The 18,127-nt window shown below is 36.8% G+C and overlaps 1 protein-coding gene across 33 annotated transcripts in view; it reads left to right on the forward strand.

Moving 5' to 3' along the window:
- The first annotated feature begins 348 nt into the window (after nucleotides 1–348).
- Nucleotides 349–18,127, forward strand: part of TUT7 (terminal uridylyl transferase 7) — a 58,551-nt gene continuing 40,772 nt past the window's right edge. For 20 of the 33 annotated variants that reach the window (XR_011254264.1, XR_011254265.1, XM_069575762.1 and 17 more), the window contains exons 1-10: nucleotides 349–840; nucleotides 1,995–2,545; nucleotides 6,745–6,926; nucleotides 7,263–7,379; nucleotides 7,866–8,043; nucleotides 9,749–9,837; nucleotides 11,974–12,025; nucleotides 13,021–13,090; nucleotides 13,883–14,009; nucleotides 15,372–15,491. Coding sequence is in view for 31 of the 33 variants with exons in the window: in XM_069575762.1 (XP_069431863.1) it covers nucleotides 2,026–2,545; nucleotides 6,745–6,926; nucleotides 7,263–7,379; nucleotides 7,866–8,043; nucleotides 9,749–9,837; nucleotides 11,974–12,025; nucleotides 13,021–13,090; nucleotides 13,883–14,009; nucleotides 15,372–15,491 (1,455 nt within the window). In the remaining 2 variants the exon portion in view is untranslated. Of the gene's footprint in view, nucleotides 952–1,077; nucleotides 1,587–1,994; nucleotides 2,546–6,744; nucleotides 6,927–7,262; nucleotides 7,380–7,865; nucleotides 8,044–9,748; nucleotides 9,838–11,973; nucleotides 12,026–13,020; nucleotides 13,091–13,882; nucleotides 14,010–15,371; nucleotides 15,492–18,127 lie in introns of those variants that run through there. The other 13 variants (XM_069575764.1, XM_069575770.1, XM_069575774.1 and 10 more) reach the window with 2 other exon arrangements.

Below are 18,127 nucleotides of genomic sequence, written 5' to 3' on the forward strand. Positions count from 1 at the left end.
AACTCAACAGAAAAGAGACAGAAGGGGGAAAAAGGAATACAGGTTAGTTGCTAATTCCATTAGAAAGTTATCCGTTCAAAAATTCACGTATGAATGCCCTCCTTGGTCATTCTATGCGATTATACATTTTTTTCAAAACAAGATTTTGTTTTTAAGAGAAACTAATCCGCACAATCACAATCTAAGGGAGGGAGGGAGGGAGGGACGGCATTTCCCTGAGCCACATGGAGACCTGGGTGAACAGTGGACGCTTAAACGTTAGCGTTTCTAGAGAGTCGGTAACTAAGACCTCACAGAGACGGTCAATCATTCGAATTATCAGAAAAACAGCAAGCGCTACGAGGCCTCAGACCCAGGCTGAACTTGCTCACAGACAACCCCAAGCATCCAGGGGTAAAGCCGAGCCTCCGAGCCGACCCGGGCGTATTGCTGCGCCCAGACCACGAGCCCCGCGTCTCCCCGTGGAGAACCAGAGGCTTCCTCCGAACGCTTTCCCGGTGCTTTAGAGATCCAGGAGAAAGAGGAAGCGAGGTAAGGACACCTCCAAGCGAACAAGAGCTGATAGCCGAAGCCCCGAACCCGACCGAACCCCCGACACCCATTAAGCGCGGGGGCGCAGCAGCGTCTGCGACGGCGGAAGCGGGAGGGGCAGGGCGGTGGGCGGCCCTCCGGGTGAGGCGGGCGTTTCCGGCGTGCGCGACAGAGCGCTCGGGCGGGGGCACCGCCGCCTCCCAATCGCGCACAATGAGACAGCGCTGAGCGCCGGAAGTGGGGCTGAAGGAAAACACGGAGAGGGAGCCCGGCCGGGACAGGAAGAGGCGGGGGGCCGCGGCGGAGGTGGTGAGTGTTCCTGGGCGCCTCTTGCCCTGTGTCCCTTTCAGACTCGCGTCCGGGGTGGCTCTCCGGTGGGTTCTCCGGTCTCCAGAGTTGAGGGCGGGCCTGGCCCGAGAGGTACGTTGACTCCATCCTCTGCCGGCCTCCTCGCCTCAGTTGCGAGGACCAGGGATCCCCCAGGCCGGCGAGGACTGAGCTCTCAGGCTTGAGTCCGCACCTTCACTTTGTGTCAAACCCTGCGGGGACTGGAGGAAAAGGGATAGGGGTGAAGGCACTCGCCCCCAACCCCCTGTCCGGCTGGGGGGGACCCCGGAACCCCATCGAGGAGGCGGGTCACTTCCTGCTTCCTGGTCCCCGCGGTGGCTTCGTGGCCAGGAGTGCGGAGACGCCTCCTGTTTTTCCGTCTCCGACTCAAAGGATGGAAACTGAGGCAGATCGGGGGTGGGGCGGTCACTTGGGGATCGAGGAAGGAGAATTGCTGTTTCATGACAAAACCAAAGTTGTTTGGGGTGGGGAAATGAGGACTGGGGTGGTTAGCGGGAGTTGACCCTTGGTCGTAACCAGCCCCTCTGACCGGAGCGGAGCCTTGGTCGGAAGCCCAGGCTCTCCGTAGCCCAAGCGATCGGAGCCTGTCGGTCTGAATAGTGGCGAGCGGAGCCGAGGCCCCAGGGTACCGAGAAGGGACTGAAAAGTGAAGTCGAGAGATGTACTGCCTCCACAAAGTTTCGGTTACTCTCTATTAACACTTGAAAGTAATTGCCAGCTTGTTTTTTCAAAAGACTGGGGAGTTCTCTGAAGTACAGGCTCGGGGTGAGGTATTTGGTTTTTTTGGCGGGGGGAAAGGTTCTGAAGAAAAGAGCTTTCGTTATATAGGTAAACGCCAACCAGCTTGGTATGAGTGACTTTTTAATATTACAGTTTTTAAGACATTTAGTTTTCATCTTCATATTAAATAGTACTAATTTCTATGAAGATATTCTAAAACTAAGCCTCCCACTTCTAATGTAATGCACTGATTATTGGAATGTGATGGAAATTAGGAAAAAGGTTTCTTGCAGGCTTTTATACATCTGTACAATGAGTGTGTGATATTTTGTGAATTTGATATGATGCCTTGTTATATTGATAGTTTGATGTTTCTCCAAAACACCTTCTTTCAGGTGAAGAGGAAGAAAACTGAAGTCAAAGACCATGGGAGATGCCACAAAACCTTATTTTGTGAGGCGTCCTAAAGAGCGAGGGACTACAGATGATGAGGATTTCAGAAGGGGTCACCCCCAACAAGATTATTTAATAATGGATGATTATGCTAAAGGCCATAGCAGTAAAATGGAAAAAGGCCTTCCCAAAAAAAAAGTAACACCAGGGAACTATGGGAATACTCCCAGAAAAGGACCGTATGCTGTTTCTAACAATCCATATGCATTTAAGAACCCAATTTACAGTCAACCCACTTGGATCAATGACAACCACAAAGATCAGAGTAAGAGATGGCTATCTGATGAACTTGCCGGTAATTCAGACAGTTGGAGAGAATACAAACCTGGACCTAGAATCCCTGTTATAAACCGACCAAGAAGAGACTCTTTTCAGGAAAGTGAAGATGGATATAGGTGGCAAGATGGAAGAGGCTGCAGAACTGTAAGACGACTATTTCATAAAGAGCTGACAAACCTGGACACCATGTCAGAAATGGAAGCGGGAAGCCCTGGTAATGTTTCCAACTTGTCAAGTTACAACCCTGAAGTCAGCAATGTCTTATTTTTCATTCAGAGGAGCTTTATTATTTTCAGCAATGCAGTTCCAATTTTTCATAGTTTTGGCTTATTTAATGTGATTATTTTAAGGATAATCATGTTATTTGGGAAGCTTCAACACACTGCATATATTGATCCCTTTAAAAGTTAACTTTGCCACAAGGCTCGTTTTACCTTAGTAAAAGTATGTTTCCCATTGGTGCTTTTTACAGAAGAGGGTGATCATATCCCCCTAGGGATATATCATAATTTCTGAGTGGTATGTATGTGTTTTCTAAATTATATATTGTAATTTTGTACTTGAATTATGTATGTATCCATAATATAAATGACAGAATGTAAAGCTTAAAAACTTATTTGATACAAAAACATAGTATAGACTGCATGTATCTCCTGGTACAGAGGGATACACATTTTTTTGTGTGAAGTATCAATGTCTCCAGGAGGAGAGTGCAAGATTCTTTTTTCCTCAAAAGTGAACATGGCAAACAGGTTGAAACACATTGGTTAAAAAATTGGAAATTCAGTTAAAAGCTTTGCCTTTTAGTTTAAGTAAAACCAAAACCCAATTCTAAGGATCCTATGTGCTTGATAATTGCCCCAAAGTTGTTATTTATCCCTTCTTCCAAAAAACAGATAGATTTTGTCCACGTAGCAGAGAAACAGAAGAATCAAACAGCCTTATAAATCTTTAAGCTGAAAAGAACTTGAAGGAACTGCAGTGCTGTCATGATGTATCAAAGGTAGAAGCACAGTTTTACAGAGCAGGTAGCTGTGTCTCCGGTGAGGTTAAATTTGTCCCCACTTGTTTACGCAAAGTGGTAGATGAGGAAGTGGAACTGAAATCATGTACTGTGCTGCTCTGGCCATGAACTCAGCCTCACTGACCTGGAATCTGACAGAGAGAAATGAACATGTATTCAAAATTTCTGGGCTTTTGAAGTTTGTGTATATTTAAGTAGTTCTTTATTACTGTGTCCAAGTGGGATATGGACATTTTAATTTAGTTACTAATCGTTGGTCTTTAAGAAAAGGTTGCTTTTGAGCAGCATTATAAAAAGAAAGGTTTACAGGTCAAAAGTTTGCCGCCAGATAGATATTATAAGAGACTGAAAATCAGTTTTTCTGTATTCCTGTCTAGTCTTAAAAGGAAACCTTAAGTGATATTGAATGGGACTTGCATTTTTACTATCTTTTTGTTGAAGTCAATTCAAAATGCCAATGTTTTCTCTATATGAAATTACAGGTGTTTGCTTTCAGTTTGGAAATTAAGGACTGTTCAGTTTTTATTCCTTTAAAAATCTTCGCAAAGAAAATATTAAGCTTTGGCATAATATTACTTACTGTAGCAACAAGTTCAGTTTAAAGTATAAACTTTTATAAACTTTAAAGTATAACCTAAGGATACTCAGAGTATCCTTAAAAGGCTCTCATTAAAGGAACTGAAATTTTCTTAAATCAAAGAGCCAGACACAACTGAGCGACTGAACTGAACTGAATACCTTAATAACAAAGGTTCTTATTAAATGATATGAAAAGATGTAATGAAAATTATCATAGCATTGCTTTGTTTTTTGATACTAAGTTTCTCTTTTCCAGTTCACTTTACTGCTCCTACCTACTTCATTCCTCAAATATCCTAGGTTGCCAACTTAATATAGTTGGGACAGTGCCATTAATGATCTTAGCTAGAAACATCCATTCAAATTCATGTGTCTTTTGTAAATGGAATAATGGATCATATTCAAATAAAATATGAGAAACTTGGAATACTGTATGTAGAGAATACATATTACTACCTAGAGCCTGGGAGGAGCCAGGTAGTCTTCCTCTAAGTAATTATGGAAATTTGTTTTAGCAATACCCAGCTTTGCCTTCCTCGATTCCCTCCAGTGAGATTTCATTTGACTGTTTTTACCATGCAGGACTATGAAATTCAGTTTAGGATTTTGTATAACCTTGTCAGTTCTGGTTAATTTAATTTTTTTTTTTTTTTTACAAAGTAAAAGGGAGTTCTATATTTTAGATGTGAATAGCTTTCCTACAAGAAAGGATTTTTCTTGTATTGTTAGATAGATGAATTTCAGAATTCCATCCATGCTCTAATCTCTGTTTCAAATCCCTTTATTTGCTTTAGTCATGTATGCCTGGACAAGATACTTTCTTGGACCAGCATTTTATGCATCTGTATCCTGGGGATAATATTAGCATCCATGATAGGATCACTTTAGAGATTAATCTGAAGCCACCTAAAGTGCTTATGTTGCATCTGTTGCATGAAAAAATACTCAATATTGGTAGCTGCAGTTGTCATCATCAGGCAAAATTTCTGCAGCCCTCCACTTCTCTTTGTAAAATAAGTTAACTGTACTTTTGGAGAGAAACTAAAGTTACTCTTTCTAGAAAAATTACATAGCAAATACAGCGAGAAGCCTTTGTAATCGAGAGAAGTGAAAAAGTAATTTGGTTCCATATCAATTTTTGTTTTGGTGAACCAACAGTGGATCTTTCTGATTGTGTTACATGTTTCAGTGTAAATCTTTAAAGAGAGTTTTGCCTAAGAAACTCCTGCCTGGAATACTAAAGTTAGATGCAGTTATTCAGAGTTTGTAATGATAAACAAATTAGAATAGACACACCTCTGAGTTAAAAGAATTGCTTATCTCAAAGCTTTATGCAGACCAGGAGTACTACCCTTAAAAGATTGTGCTTATTTAGTTGTGAATAGAGGGCGTGTTAAAAAGCAATAGACTGATTTTAACTATTTGTCTTTTACTATTTTGTTTGGTCCATTTTGATTCCTATTAAAATAAAAACTTTGTCCCAATACTTCTTTATTTTTTTAATTGCTGCTTTATCATATCGAAGCTGTTGGCAGAATTTCATTATATTCATCTCAGGGTAGTTTGAGTACATTGCATGCTGCTTTTCCTTCAGAGCTGTTGGTGATAGCTTTTTTAAAAATTAAGAGTCCTATACCTCCCTTTCCCGACATAATTTCTTTTCAATCAACTGATTCATTGTACCTGCTCTACAAGTAATGAGTTCCACTGAAAACCCGTCGTGGCAGCTGCTTCATGCAGAGCATTTCAGTTGGTTTATATATTCAGAGAATAATTTTTGGTAAGCCATTTAAAAACTATTCAGTCCACTTAATCATAATTTTAATTGAGGAAATGAATTTCATTTTACTTTTATATGGTACTAGCAACTTCATTTTCAGAACTTGATGGAAATTACCGAAGCTATTTAGAACATTTTTTTTTGTAGATGAATTGTACAAACGTCTTCAGTTTTACTGAGGTTGAAAAGTCCTGAGTCTTAAAAAAGGAACAGATTTGTTTATTACTTATAAGGACTGTAGAACTAACAGCAGAGTTTATAAGCAGATGAATTAGTCTGTACTTGCAGAAAGCTTTTATTTCAATTGCTAATTTGTTTTTGTTTTTTCATTTGAAATGTGCTCTGTGCAGGCTCATCAAAGAAGTTAAAATGAAAGTAAAGATAAAATGGTTAATAGTTATCTTCAGTAAATAAAATTTTGGCTTCAATTTCTTGAGGTTAACATGGGGGAGGGCCCAATTCTATGATTGCCCGATTTACAATTCAGTGATGGATTTTTACTCCAGATAAGAATAAAGTTGTATTCTCAGTTCTTTGGAGATAATACTGTCCATCTTTACTCCAGTGGGCTTGTTTACTTACAAAAATGAAAGCAAATGTGGACAGTTTTCTTTTGAATACCAAGTATCCTTACAGGTATATTAGAAATTATTAAATATATGTACATTATATGTTATATTATGATATATTAATTACATTAGGATTACTGATGTACTTGCTTTCAAGTAATAATTTTTACTATTGTTGAGTAAACTCAGCAGTATACTAGGAAGAAATGATAGAATCAGATTTTATGGTTGAAGTAGAAGTCTTTTGTTTTCCAAAAAGATGGCTTCTGTGGATTAGTGTATCCACATGTTGAGGCGCTTAATGAGCATTTAAGCTTTTTATCCATGGGAGAGGTGTACCTTCCCTTTTGCTCTGTGTTCAGGTGTCATTCAGCTATCACGTGATTTCATGAATAAATATGTAAGTTCTGCTTTTGGCTTGGGGTTATTCAGTATCACCAATATTTTCCCCCTAACTTAAGAAAACAAGAAACCGAGGTCCAGACCTCGGAAGCCACGGAGAACTAGAAATGACGAAAATGAACAAGATGGAGACTTGGAAGGCCCTGTGATCGATGAGTCTGTGCTTTCAACGAAGGAGCTGCTGGGCTTACAGCAGGCTGAGGAGCGGCTGAAAAGAGACTGCATCGACAGGCTGAAAAGGGTAACAGCTTTATTTGTTAGTTAAAATCCTTGTTTTGGTTTAAACTATGTTACTAATCGGAACATGTGCTCCAATGAATTATATAGATCAAAAGTGATATTCAGTTTGTTAATATAGTTTCTTTTTCTTTTTTAGAATTTCTTTTAAAAAACAATTATTAGCATAATGATAGTGACAGTAATTTATTAACAATTTAGTAAGTGTCCAGGAAATCATCTTCTGGCCAGCTTTTGTTTACCTGTATTTTGTCTCTGTACATCTTTCTCTCTACATGTCTCTCTAAATATGTATTTATATACAAATATATACATGTCTGTAAATCTCTTCAAATTGTAGCGACCAAGAAACTACCCTACAGCAAAGTACACCTGCAAACTTTGTGATGTTTTAATTGAATCCATTGCATTTGCTCATAAGCATATCAAAGAGAAGAGGCACAAGAAAAACATTAAGGTAAGTGTAAAGTAACCTAAACACATATGTTTGTCAATTATTACTTGTCATCTTTATCACTTTCCTTAAGACTGTGATACTAATTTGGTTATTTATATTACTGAATTTATATTAACCAGAATACTTTATACTGGTCAGATATGTTTTGCTGGGTAGTCTTGTGAATTTCCGTAGGACAGTATCAGGACGAATGAAGCCAATGCTAGGACCTAGGTTTGTGTCCTTATGCCAGTAATAACAAAGTAAATAATATGCCATTACTGTTTCTAATGTTCTTTCCTTACACTTTTTCCTTATTCCTCCCTTCCCTCTATTTTATGTACATAAAGAAGTGTGTGTGTGTTTGATAAGATGAAGACTAACAGCTAAAGGGAAAAGGAGGGCTGAGAAAAATATTCGAGGGTACTGTGCAGGGTGTTGTCTCAGTGACTGGTAGAAGGTAAAAATGGTGTGAGTCATTTTTAATCTCAACATTGATCTTAAAAGGAGAAGCAAGAGGAAGAGTTGCTCACCACGTTACCCCCGCCTACACCCTCCCAGATAAATGCAATTGGTATTGCCATTGACAAAGTGGTACAGGAGTTTGGCTTACACAATGAGAACTTGGAACAGAGACTAGAAATTAAACGTATCATGGAAAATGTGTTCCAACACAAGTTACCAGGTATTTTCTAGATTTGTTTTTCTTTTTAGCTACCTAAAATACCCCATTCATTTTTCTTACCGTTAGTAATTTTTGCCTAATAGAAATCAACTTACCATGTTCTAAAGCTCTCAATTTTTTGTTTTTTATGTTTTTGTACTGCAGATCTTTGTTTTTGTTTTCCTGGCTTACCCTAGGGTAGCAAAGACTTTTACATATGTTGTTAGTAACCTGTCTTCATTGTGAATTTCGTTGTGTTCATTTACATGTCCCATATTATTAGAGCACCGTGGGACTCTTGTGTATGTGTTTTGTTTACCTTTCTATTTTCCATCTCTCAGTTCAGTTCCTTTTTTAGTTGAAGTATAATTGACTTACAGTATATCAGTTTCAGGTATACAGCATAGTGATAACAATATTTTGTATACATTACAAAATGATCACCACATCTTTCTACCTATGTACATTGACAGAATATTTTGAGTTAAAATAAAGTGTCCTGGAGTCATTTTCAAGTTATCTCTTTCCGGAAAAGGTTCTGTTTAACCATGCTTAAAAGAATTGCACCATCTAAAACGAGCTTTGAAACTAATGTATAATAAATTTTGTGCACTGTTGAATTTATGTTTCCAAGTTATGTCTATGGAACCATGAAAGACTATTTTTTTATAGAAAGCTCCACAAGTGATTCTAATCCACAGCCAGGGTTGAAATCACTATTTGAATTTATCATTGTACTACCCATCAAACTATTCATTTTACTGAAATATTCATATAGTATGATTCATATTCATATATTTGTGTTCAGAAAAAATAAAGAACAAGAATCTATTCATTTCCTTATATAAGGTATCTCATCTTTGATGTTGTAGACAAGCTCCTGAGATGTCATTTGTAATTTTGATTTTTGTCATAGATTTCCAATGTAAAATTGAGTGTACTTTGTCTTGGAAAATTGTTAAAACCCAAATAAATTACTTGACTTAACCTGGGAAAGAAAAGAGATACAAAGTTCCTTTTTTTGGCCCAACAGTAGTAAAACATTGGGGGGAAAATGCCATAAAATAAATATACGTGGTACCCATACACACATTTTCCTCTAAAGAGTGACTCGCTTGCTGCCTAACATTTTAAGTTATATCAGTGATAAATCACTTTCTAAAGTTTTCCTCAAAAGATTGTATTATGTTAAACTTTTTGTTCATAAGGAGTATTTATATTGGAAATAATATAATGCTGATTTTTATGATTATTGTGTTACTGAACCATGATCTTTATACTAAATTACACCTGTGTATGCTTTCAAAAAGGTGAATGAAGTATCTGCCTTAACTCTTCAGTGTACTCCGAGGTTTATAAACATATAACAAAGTTAGACATCTCTTTTCGACTTCCATATTTTAAAAATCATTTTAGCTAGTATTTTCTCTGCAAAATATGAATAAAGGAAGTATTAATGTATTTTACAACTGGTATGAAAAGAGTGGCTATTAAAGTAAACTGCATTCAATGTAGTCTTCCCTTTTAAGTAAAATAAAAGTGAAAGCAAGAGCAGAGAGTCACCCATTCGTGTCCTTTCATTGTGTCAGACTTGAATACTGTTTTTCTTTTGTGTGTAGTTTTAATTGATGGTTCCATTTCTGAAATAGCAGTGTCTTGCATTAACTTTTGAGAAATTTTACTTTATAAATGACTTCTATTTATTAAAAAAATTTTTTTTTTTTAGATTGTTCTCTGAGATTATATGGGTCATCCTGTAGCAGATTGGGTTTCAAAAATTCGGATATAAACATTGACATTCAATTTCCAGCCATTGTAAGTACAAAATAAATGTTAGAATTTTCACAGAGTGGTATGGAAGTTCTGTTTTTTTCCTCTAAATGTGAGCTATATATGGATATATTTTAGATGTTTGAGGACAGTTTAAGTGTAATTTTTTTTTTCTAAAACTACTTTGTTTTTAAAAGTATAATTTTTTCCTGAAAAATCTTTTTTAATGTTCTTCTGCATGCCTTCACTTTTAAAGAGTATTTCTTCTTTTCTACATATCTTTCATGCTTTCTTCAAACACTGGTTTTTTTTAACCATGTGAATCTGATGGCGTTACTTAGCTCTATTAACTTGAAAAGATTGCATTATCTTGACAATTATCTTGACAATTCAACTTTGCAGTGGCAGCGAAGGATTTTAGATTTCAAACGGGTGTGGTATGTGTATATATACACACACACACATATATATATATACACACACACACCCATACATACATATAAACATTTAAGACCTGCAAGCTCACACACACATATATACACACAGACACACACCCATACATACATATAAACATTTAAGACCTGCAGGCTCGATTTGTTCCTGAGTTTCCTCTTACATACACCCACCTTGTAAAAATAATTACACTTTTGAAGAACTGCACCTAGCCTAGATTTCTGGTTTAAACATGGTTCAGAAAGATGTTGATGAGTCAGAACTTTAAAACTGGAAGGCACTTTAATGGGTTATTCATTTACTTACTGGTGGTTCCTGCAGGCCAGTTTGCAAATGGTTTATGCCATTTACTTGGGTTACTGCTTAAAAATAGAAATAAAGATTTCTGACCTCCTCCCCCAAATTTCGTATTTCACACTCTCTCATTCCTTGCCATCCCCAATTGCTATAGCTACCTGGTCAGTTGACCAAGATTTTACTTTTCTTTTAACCTTAAATTCTAATTAATATTTTAGCAGCATGGCAGTTATTTTGATTTCATGTCATTCGTTCATTCCTCAGGTCTGTGTGATATGCCAAGACTATACTAGGTTCTAGAGGCCAAAAAAAATATGATTGCTTCTTCATGAAATTCATACCTAGTGAAGGAGATAAGTAATTATGTATAGATAATTAATTATAATAAAAGCAATTCAGACAAACAAGGTTCTGTGACAGAAAACAAGCAGTCTTGATGCCCCTTTGAATGGATAACATTTAAGCTGAACTCTAAAAGGTGAAAAGGGATGGAGAGAGTGAAAGAGTGTTTTGGCTTTAGAGCACATCATATGTAGGCATTGAGCATGGCCTGTTCAGGGAGCTAAAGGGAAAATTGTTAGGGCTGTGAAGGGACCTAGAGAAAGAGGAGCACAAGATTAGGATAGAGATGTAGCCTGGATCCCAAAATACAGGAAGCTGGAATTTCATTTTGACCTAAGGGCATTAAGTAGCCAGACAGAGAGTTTTAAGGATGGCCAGGACTGGATCTAAGTGGTTTTAAGTGGTTTTGGTTCCCAGTGTAGCAAGGATTAGAGAAAGGCAAGACAGAAGTGAACACCAGTAAGCAATCTGTTGAAGTAGTCTCACAGAATAATAGTATAGTATTAACAGTTTGACAGCTTCTAGCCACAGCTTCGGAGAAGGAAATGGCAGCCCACTCCAGTACCCTTGCCTGGAGAATCCCATGGATGGAGGAGCCTGGTAGGCTGCAGTCCATGGGATTGTGAAGAGTCAGACACGACTGAGCGACTTCACTTTCACTTTTCACTTTCATGTATTGGAGAAGGAAATGGCAACCCACTCCAGTACTCTTGCCTGGAGAATCCCAGGGACAGGGGAGCCTGGTGGGCTGCCGTCTCTGGCGTCTCACAGAGTCGGACACGACTGGAGCTACACAGCAGCAGCAGCCGAAACTTGGAGATTTGCTGAGAGGCTAATTAACTCATGAATTAGTGAATCAGGAGTTAACTGAGTAGTCAGTCTCTTTTTGCCCACAGTCGTCATCTTTCAGTGCTCATCTCTCCGTGTCTGACTGTGTGCACATAGCACAATGATTAGTTCCTTTACTCAGGTAGTAAGGTGCTTTCTAGTTTGGAGAGGCATTTGGGTAACTTCAGATGACTGTGTGTTATCTCAGTGAAGCCAAAGTACTTATGAATTATTTGATGTATTCATTGATTTATTTCCTAGATGTCTCAGCCAGATGTTCTCTTACTTGTCCAAGAATGTTTAAAGAACAATGGTAAGGCCAAATTCTTTCCACATTTGGTTGTTAAATTTTTCTTTTGTCTATAATTTTAAATATATCTTATTTTTCAAGCTTTGAAAATAGGAAGTCATGTTTTTTGATTTACTTATATGAGTAATAGCCAAGCAAAAAACTAAAGCAAATGCCCATGAATTATTAGCAGGTTAATTGGAGTCTTGTTAGTTGTTCTGCTATGCAGAATAACTATCTTGGAAGTAAAGCTTTTTGCTTGGTGATAATGTCACAACTTGTAAAGATTATACAGGCCCTAGCCAAGACTGATAAGAGTCAAAATATACCTTTTCCTCTTGGGTTAAATTTTCCTCTTGGTAAAATTTACTCTTGAAGTTAAAACCAAAGGATGTTCATCTATATTCCATGGCTCAAATTAATACTTTATGAATAATAAATAGTGTGGCTCAACTCAGATTAATGAATCAACAAATAATTATTCCCGGGTATGTTATCATATGTCCAAAGTAATGTCCAACTGGGACTTGACAGCTTGTGTGCTTTCCATAGGCCTGGTTAAATTGTCTCATCCCTGAATTAGTCTTTCCCATCCTTTTTGTTTTGACTGAATGAAATGTTTAAACTTTTCTTCTTACTTCAGTCAGTACGTATTTTGATCCCACATGTTTTAGTAGCTTTTGCAGCAGTTTTGTTTTTTATTGTCCTGTCCGTATTTATAATTATGTTAGTGACCTAATATTTAAATGTTCTAGTTCAATAATGTAGCCATTTCTAATCAGACATTAATTTTATAAAATAAGAGTTTTAAATTAATGTGATTACTTGATTGTTGAATATAATACTTTTTCCTTTTCAAGTCATTTTTATTTCATAATCATCTCTTAAGAGCTTTATTGCATAATGGTCTTTCAAAAGACCCAACAGATGATACGCAGCTGGTACTTGTACTTTATCTAATTGTGCTTTTAAACAAAGGCTTAATTAACTAATCTGTGTAATATTCTTTTCTTTTTCAGACTCTTTTATTGATGTTGATGCAGATTTCCATGCTCGGGTGCCAGTGGTAGTGTGCAGAGAAAAGCAAAGGTCTCTGTTTTTTTTAGCTATTTATTAAGTATCAGCTTGCCAAAAGCACTTGTACTTTACTACATTTTAATGTCCAGTTTCTAGAATTACAAGCTCCTATGTGGTTAATTTCATAAGCTTGCTATTAGCTTTCTCTCTCTACTGTTGGTATTTAACCCAAGAGGAAAAGGTATTTTATTTTAAAAAGAAGAAAAGTACTTAAAAGGAAAAAATATAGAAAGGAAGCATTTTGATCCATTTCGTAAAAAAAAAAAAAAACAAACAAACTATCAAATAGTTACTTGCTCTGATCACCTTTATTTGCCATTCTTTTTAGCAGCATTTTAAACAGTACTGAAAACAGTTGGTATGACTTCACCCAGCTCTCTCTCTCCATCTGGAAACACTCCCATTCCCACTGTAGATGGGTGGTTTGTAGGCTGTAATGAGTCACCATCAAGCAGATTCCTCCAGCTAGAGAAAACACTTTTGCTCCTACTAAGATGAATTTGTACTCCCATTTGAAACATTTTATATTTCTTTGCATTTCCCCCTAAAAACTGTTTTAATATAAGAAAATGTGACAGTTTTGGTTCTTACAAAATAAAGTTTACCCAGAAAATAGCTGCCCTATCTTTTTTAAGCCAGTTATTTAAATGACCCATAAAGGTTTAATGAGTTTTTTGTTTTCATTTTTAAGGTATTTATTATCAGTGTAAATTAGTTGATGGTAGTGTAAAAGAAACCTGATACCTGTATAACACTTTATCTTTCTCTTTTTCCTTCTCATTGTCACCCTCTACGCCCCACCAGTGGTCTTCTTTGTAAAGTGAGCGCAGGAAATGAAAATGCTTGTCTGACAACAAATCATTTAACTGCCCTTGGAAAACTAGAATCAAAGCTGGTTCCTCTGATAATTGCATTTAGGTACTGGGCAAAGGTAGGTTTGAGTTCTTTAAATGAATGAATACATTCTACGTATGCTTAAGCAGTACACTTTGATTTTTACATGGTTCATTTAATATTAAATGTTTGGATGCATATTTATAGACATCAAGAGAGTTGGCATCTTGAGTATTAGAAATTTTAATGTATATAGAAAGAAAAACTTACTGTTTCTGTTTGACTATAGCATATTGTTCAAAAGATCAATGATTTATGATACTTATTAAAAATTAGATTTGTAGGTCAAATCTGAGGTATAGCCTACACGTTTACATTTTATCTAGTTTCCTGAAGTGAGTCTCAGAAACAGGAGAGTTAAGATAAAGCCTCTTATACCATCCAGTGATAAACCCTTGCTTAGTCATGTTGACTCTTTGCAACCCCATGGACTGCAATCCTCCAGGCTCCTCAGTCCGTGGAATTTTGACAAGAATACTGAAGTGGGTTGCTGTTTCCCCCTCCAAAGTATCTTCCCAACCCAGGGATCGAACCTGCATCTCCTGTATTGGCAGGTGGATTCTTTACCACTGAGCCACCTGGGAAGCCCCAGTAATATACCCAAAGATTCCCAAAAAATGAAAGCCACTATCTGATCTTGCTTTACATTTCTACAGTATTTTAAACATGGTATCCTAATGAAATGCTCAGATGAACACGAGAGCATCACATTTCTCCAAAATGTAAGGTCCCATCACGATTATAAACTTGAGATTCTGTATAGAAAAAAGCCAAAAGCTTTATGGATTAGGACATGGCAGTGACAACACATAATTCCTGTTGCTTGAGTCGAAGATATAACAGAGACAGAGGATGCCCCACTCTTAATTGAGTGAATTGGTAATCACAATATGGTGTGCTTTGAAAGCAGCCTCCTACTTCATCACTAAGTTGTTATTTTCTCCTAGTGCTAATTGGTTTGCCTGCTTTCTTTCCTCTAATTATGTTTCTGACCAAAGCATGCATTTTTGAGGTAGCAGCTAAGCATGAGGGGGGCCATTAAACTGAGCAAAGCCAATTGGTTTATGTTTGGGATTGAATCATTATTTTGACTTCATTAACAAGTTTTTGAACCAAGTGAATGGATTTACCATGGATATCAAAAAATAAATAGATTTTTAGAGCCTTTCACAAGTGAGTTTAGTTAACAAATGAAAAATTTGAAGTGGAAACTCACTGAAAACCACAGTATGTGTTTACAACACAAGTATAAGGAAGTTGGGTATTTTGTCATTGTGGAATTTCATTTTGAAGAGTAAATCACATGATAAATGGAAATGAATTAACAGATTTTAGACCAAATTGCATAAATGACAAGTTGGTACAAAAGAATGCTTATCCTCTTTTCTCTCATTTGTAGCTTTGCAGTATAGATCGCCCTGAAGAAGGAGGTTTACCACCTTATGTGTTTGCTCTGATGGCCATTTTCTTTCTTCAACAGAGGAAAGAACCCCTTCTGCCTGTTTATCTAGGATCATGGGTATAAAACATTTTTTGCTTATGTATCCAATATTGATTTTATTATGGAGCCACAATCCCTTGAGCATAATTTCAAAGTCTAAAAACCTAACCAGAACTGACATGAATTTATTTATCCTATTATTGTGAAAATTCATGCCTCTCACTGCTGAAATATTAATGTATTTGGCTACAAGATGCTGCCATATACTCTGCTAGGGAGACTGTTACTTTTCTAAACTGAAGAAACTTATAATTTATGGAGCACATGATCTTGAGGTTTACAGATGAGAATGTGAACCTACATTATCATTTGCTACACAATTCTTTGGGTACAGTTTTATAATTTGATACTTGAATTTATATATCACCTCCAGACAGACTGTAGAAAGCATTCAGTTCACTATCACTTTCTTTTACTGATCTTTTTGTTCTCTTTCTACCCTGTTCCCTGTGAAACAAAAGAAAATGTAAGTGCTGAGATTGCTACTCATACCACAGATGCAGAACTTAGAAGTCACCTCTTAAATAATATTTTGCTGTAATCTTTAAGATGAATAAGACTTCAGTAAGGTGACCACTCTTTCTTTCTGGATAAATTAAAGTTGAGCTGATTTATTCAAATAGTAAGATTTAAGAAGGAGCCATCTCAAAGTCAAAACGAGGTTATTTTCATTCTCTTGAAATGCCTCACTTTTAATCCCTAGGTGAAATTCCTTGATAAAAGTCTTATGTATATCCTTATTTTATAAAAAAGCTTCACTTGGTGAAAGATACATCCAGTATTTTAACTACTTGTCTTCTTACCATATGCAGGATTCTCATCATTTAACGAGGAGATGTTCCAGAGCCGTAGTTCTTATATATATATAAAATAAGATTTTAGGGAATTTTTTTCTTTATACTAAATGTGTTGAGAATTAAGCAAGGACCTTTATCAGGCAGGCCCTGAGAACAAAGGCTGAAGCAGAAACACTGTCCTGGCTCTAGGAATTGCAGTCTGCTGTGCTGCAACCCAGTTGCCTAAAGAGAGTTCTCCTTGTGCTTGCGGTACTGAAATGAAAAAATTCAGGGTATCCTTGCTAGTCTGTTCTGGTGGAAAAAAGGGTGAGAGAACAAAGTCAACCCTTAGTTGACAAATAACCCTTTTCATCAGACCTAAGTCTGATACGAAAGTCTTTGAAAAAGTCTTTGAAGTTTTCTTTTCACTTTGATCCAAGAGAGATAGGAGTTTAAGATAAAACCAAACCAGTTGGACTCCTGGGCCAAAAAAATGCCTGAGAAAGAGGTCGGCTGTGTTGCCATATCACTGCTGTCTTAGTGAAATCTGCCTTTTCTTGTGTCTTCATCTTCCCTGAAGTGGGCATCTGTCACTGATGTGAAGATGCAGGGGGAAAAAAGCGCTTCTCTTCTGGTGATGGGAATCTCCTCAGGATTTGCTTAAGAGAAACATGAATACCTTTGTCTATAGCCAAGTGTATTATTTCCTTGGCAGTGATACTAGAAGTTCTCTAAGATGACAGAATTTGGTTTTGATTATGCCATTTGTTTTTGCAAATTTAATGACAAAAGTATATAGTGGTCAAACACTGGATTGAACTGTATATATCAAATAAGGCAGACTACTGCCTGACCCAAAGTGATCTTAGTCTTCACCTTTTTAAACTAGTTAGGTATCAGTGTGCTGGTTTCTGCTAGAGTATTAATCAAAAATATACAGCAAAAATACAGAAAAGAAATTCAGTGCCTTGTTCATGCCAGATATTATATATCACTGTTCATGTAGAAAATCTATTGAAAACCTCAAAATTATGTGTATGAAAGTATCCAAACTGTTAATTCTTCAAAATCTTTAAATCACTCTGTATGTTAGTCATTGTACTAAGCCCTGAAAGTAATACATGGGTGAATAAGATTAGATTCTTTGTCAAGAAGTTTAGAGTATCATATTTCTGTGCTCTGATCTGTGTTTTCAAAAATCTTTTGGCCATTCTCTCCCAACCTACTCAGATCTCTTTCATGTTGGAGACTATCTCTCTGACCTTTTACTCCCAATTAAAATTTCCATTTTATTATCATTTGATACTGATATGTGAGTTGTGAATGATGACTAGCTTAACCCTGTCTTCTTAGCCTCTTTTATCCCCTACAACAATATTTTGCTAGTCTCCAAGTAAATATTTTTTTGAATCATTCTTATTTTAGATTATATAAACTTAACTCTTAGGAAACAATTATTTTCACTTTAAGAATGCCAGATAATACAGTAGAAAGAAGAGTAGTGTCAAGTGTTAAAAGCTTGCCAGCCCTGAAAGTCACCCAGGATTTGCCACTAAAATCCTTATAACCTTGAGCAAGTTGTTTAATCTCTGAGCCTTGGGGAAAGACTCACCTGAGAAATTTTGAAATGAGATCATGAATGTGGAACTCCTAGAACAAGATAGGAGAACAGATGTAGTCCTTTTCCCCTTCAGTAGAAAGTCAAGTTCCTCTTATTGGGTGGAGGTTTGAACTCCTAAACAAGTGATCCTTCTGGAAATAACAGCTGTAAATTCTCAACAAAACACATAAAATAACAACCTGAAGGTTCTGGAGACTGAAAAACTCAGACTTTAGAGAGAAGCCCAAAATTAAGCAAATGACCAACCCAGAGTGAGT

Source organism: Ovis canadensis, chromosome 2 (genome assembly GCF_042477335.2).
Source record: "Ovis canadensis isolate MfBH-ARS-UI-01 breed Bighorn chromosome 2, ARS-UI_OviCan_v2, whole genome shotgun sequence".
NCBI lineage: Eukaryota > Metazoa > Chordata > Mammalia > Artiodactyla > Bovidae > Ovis > Ovis canadensis.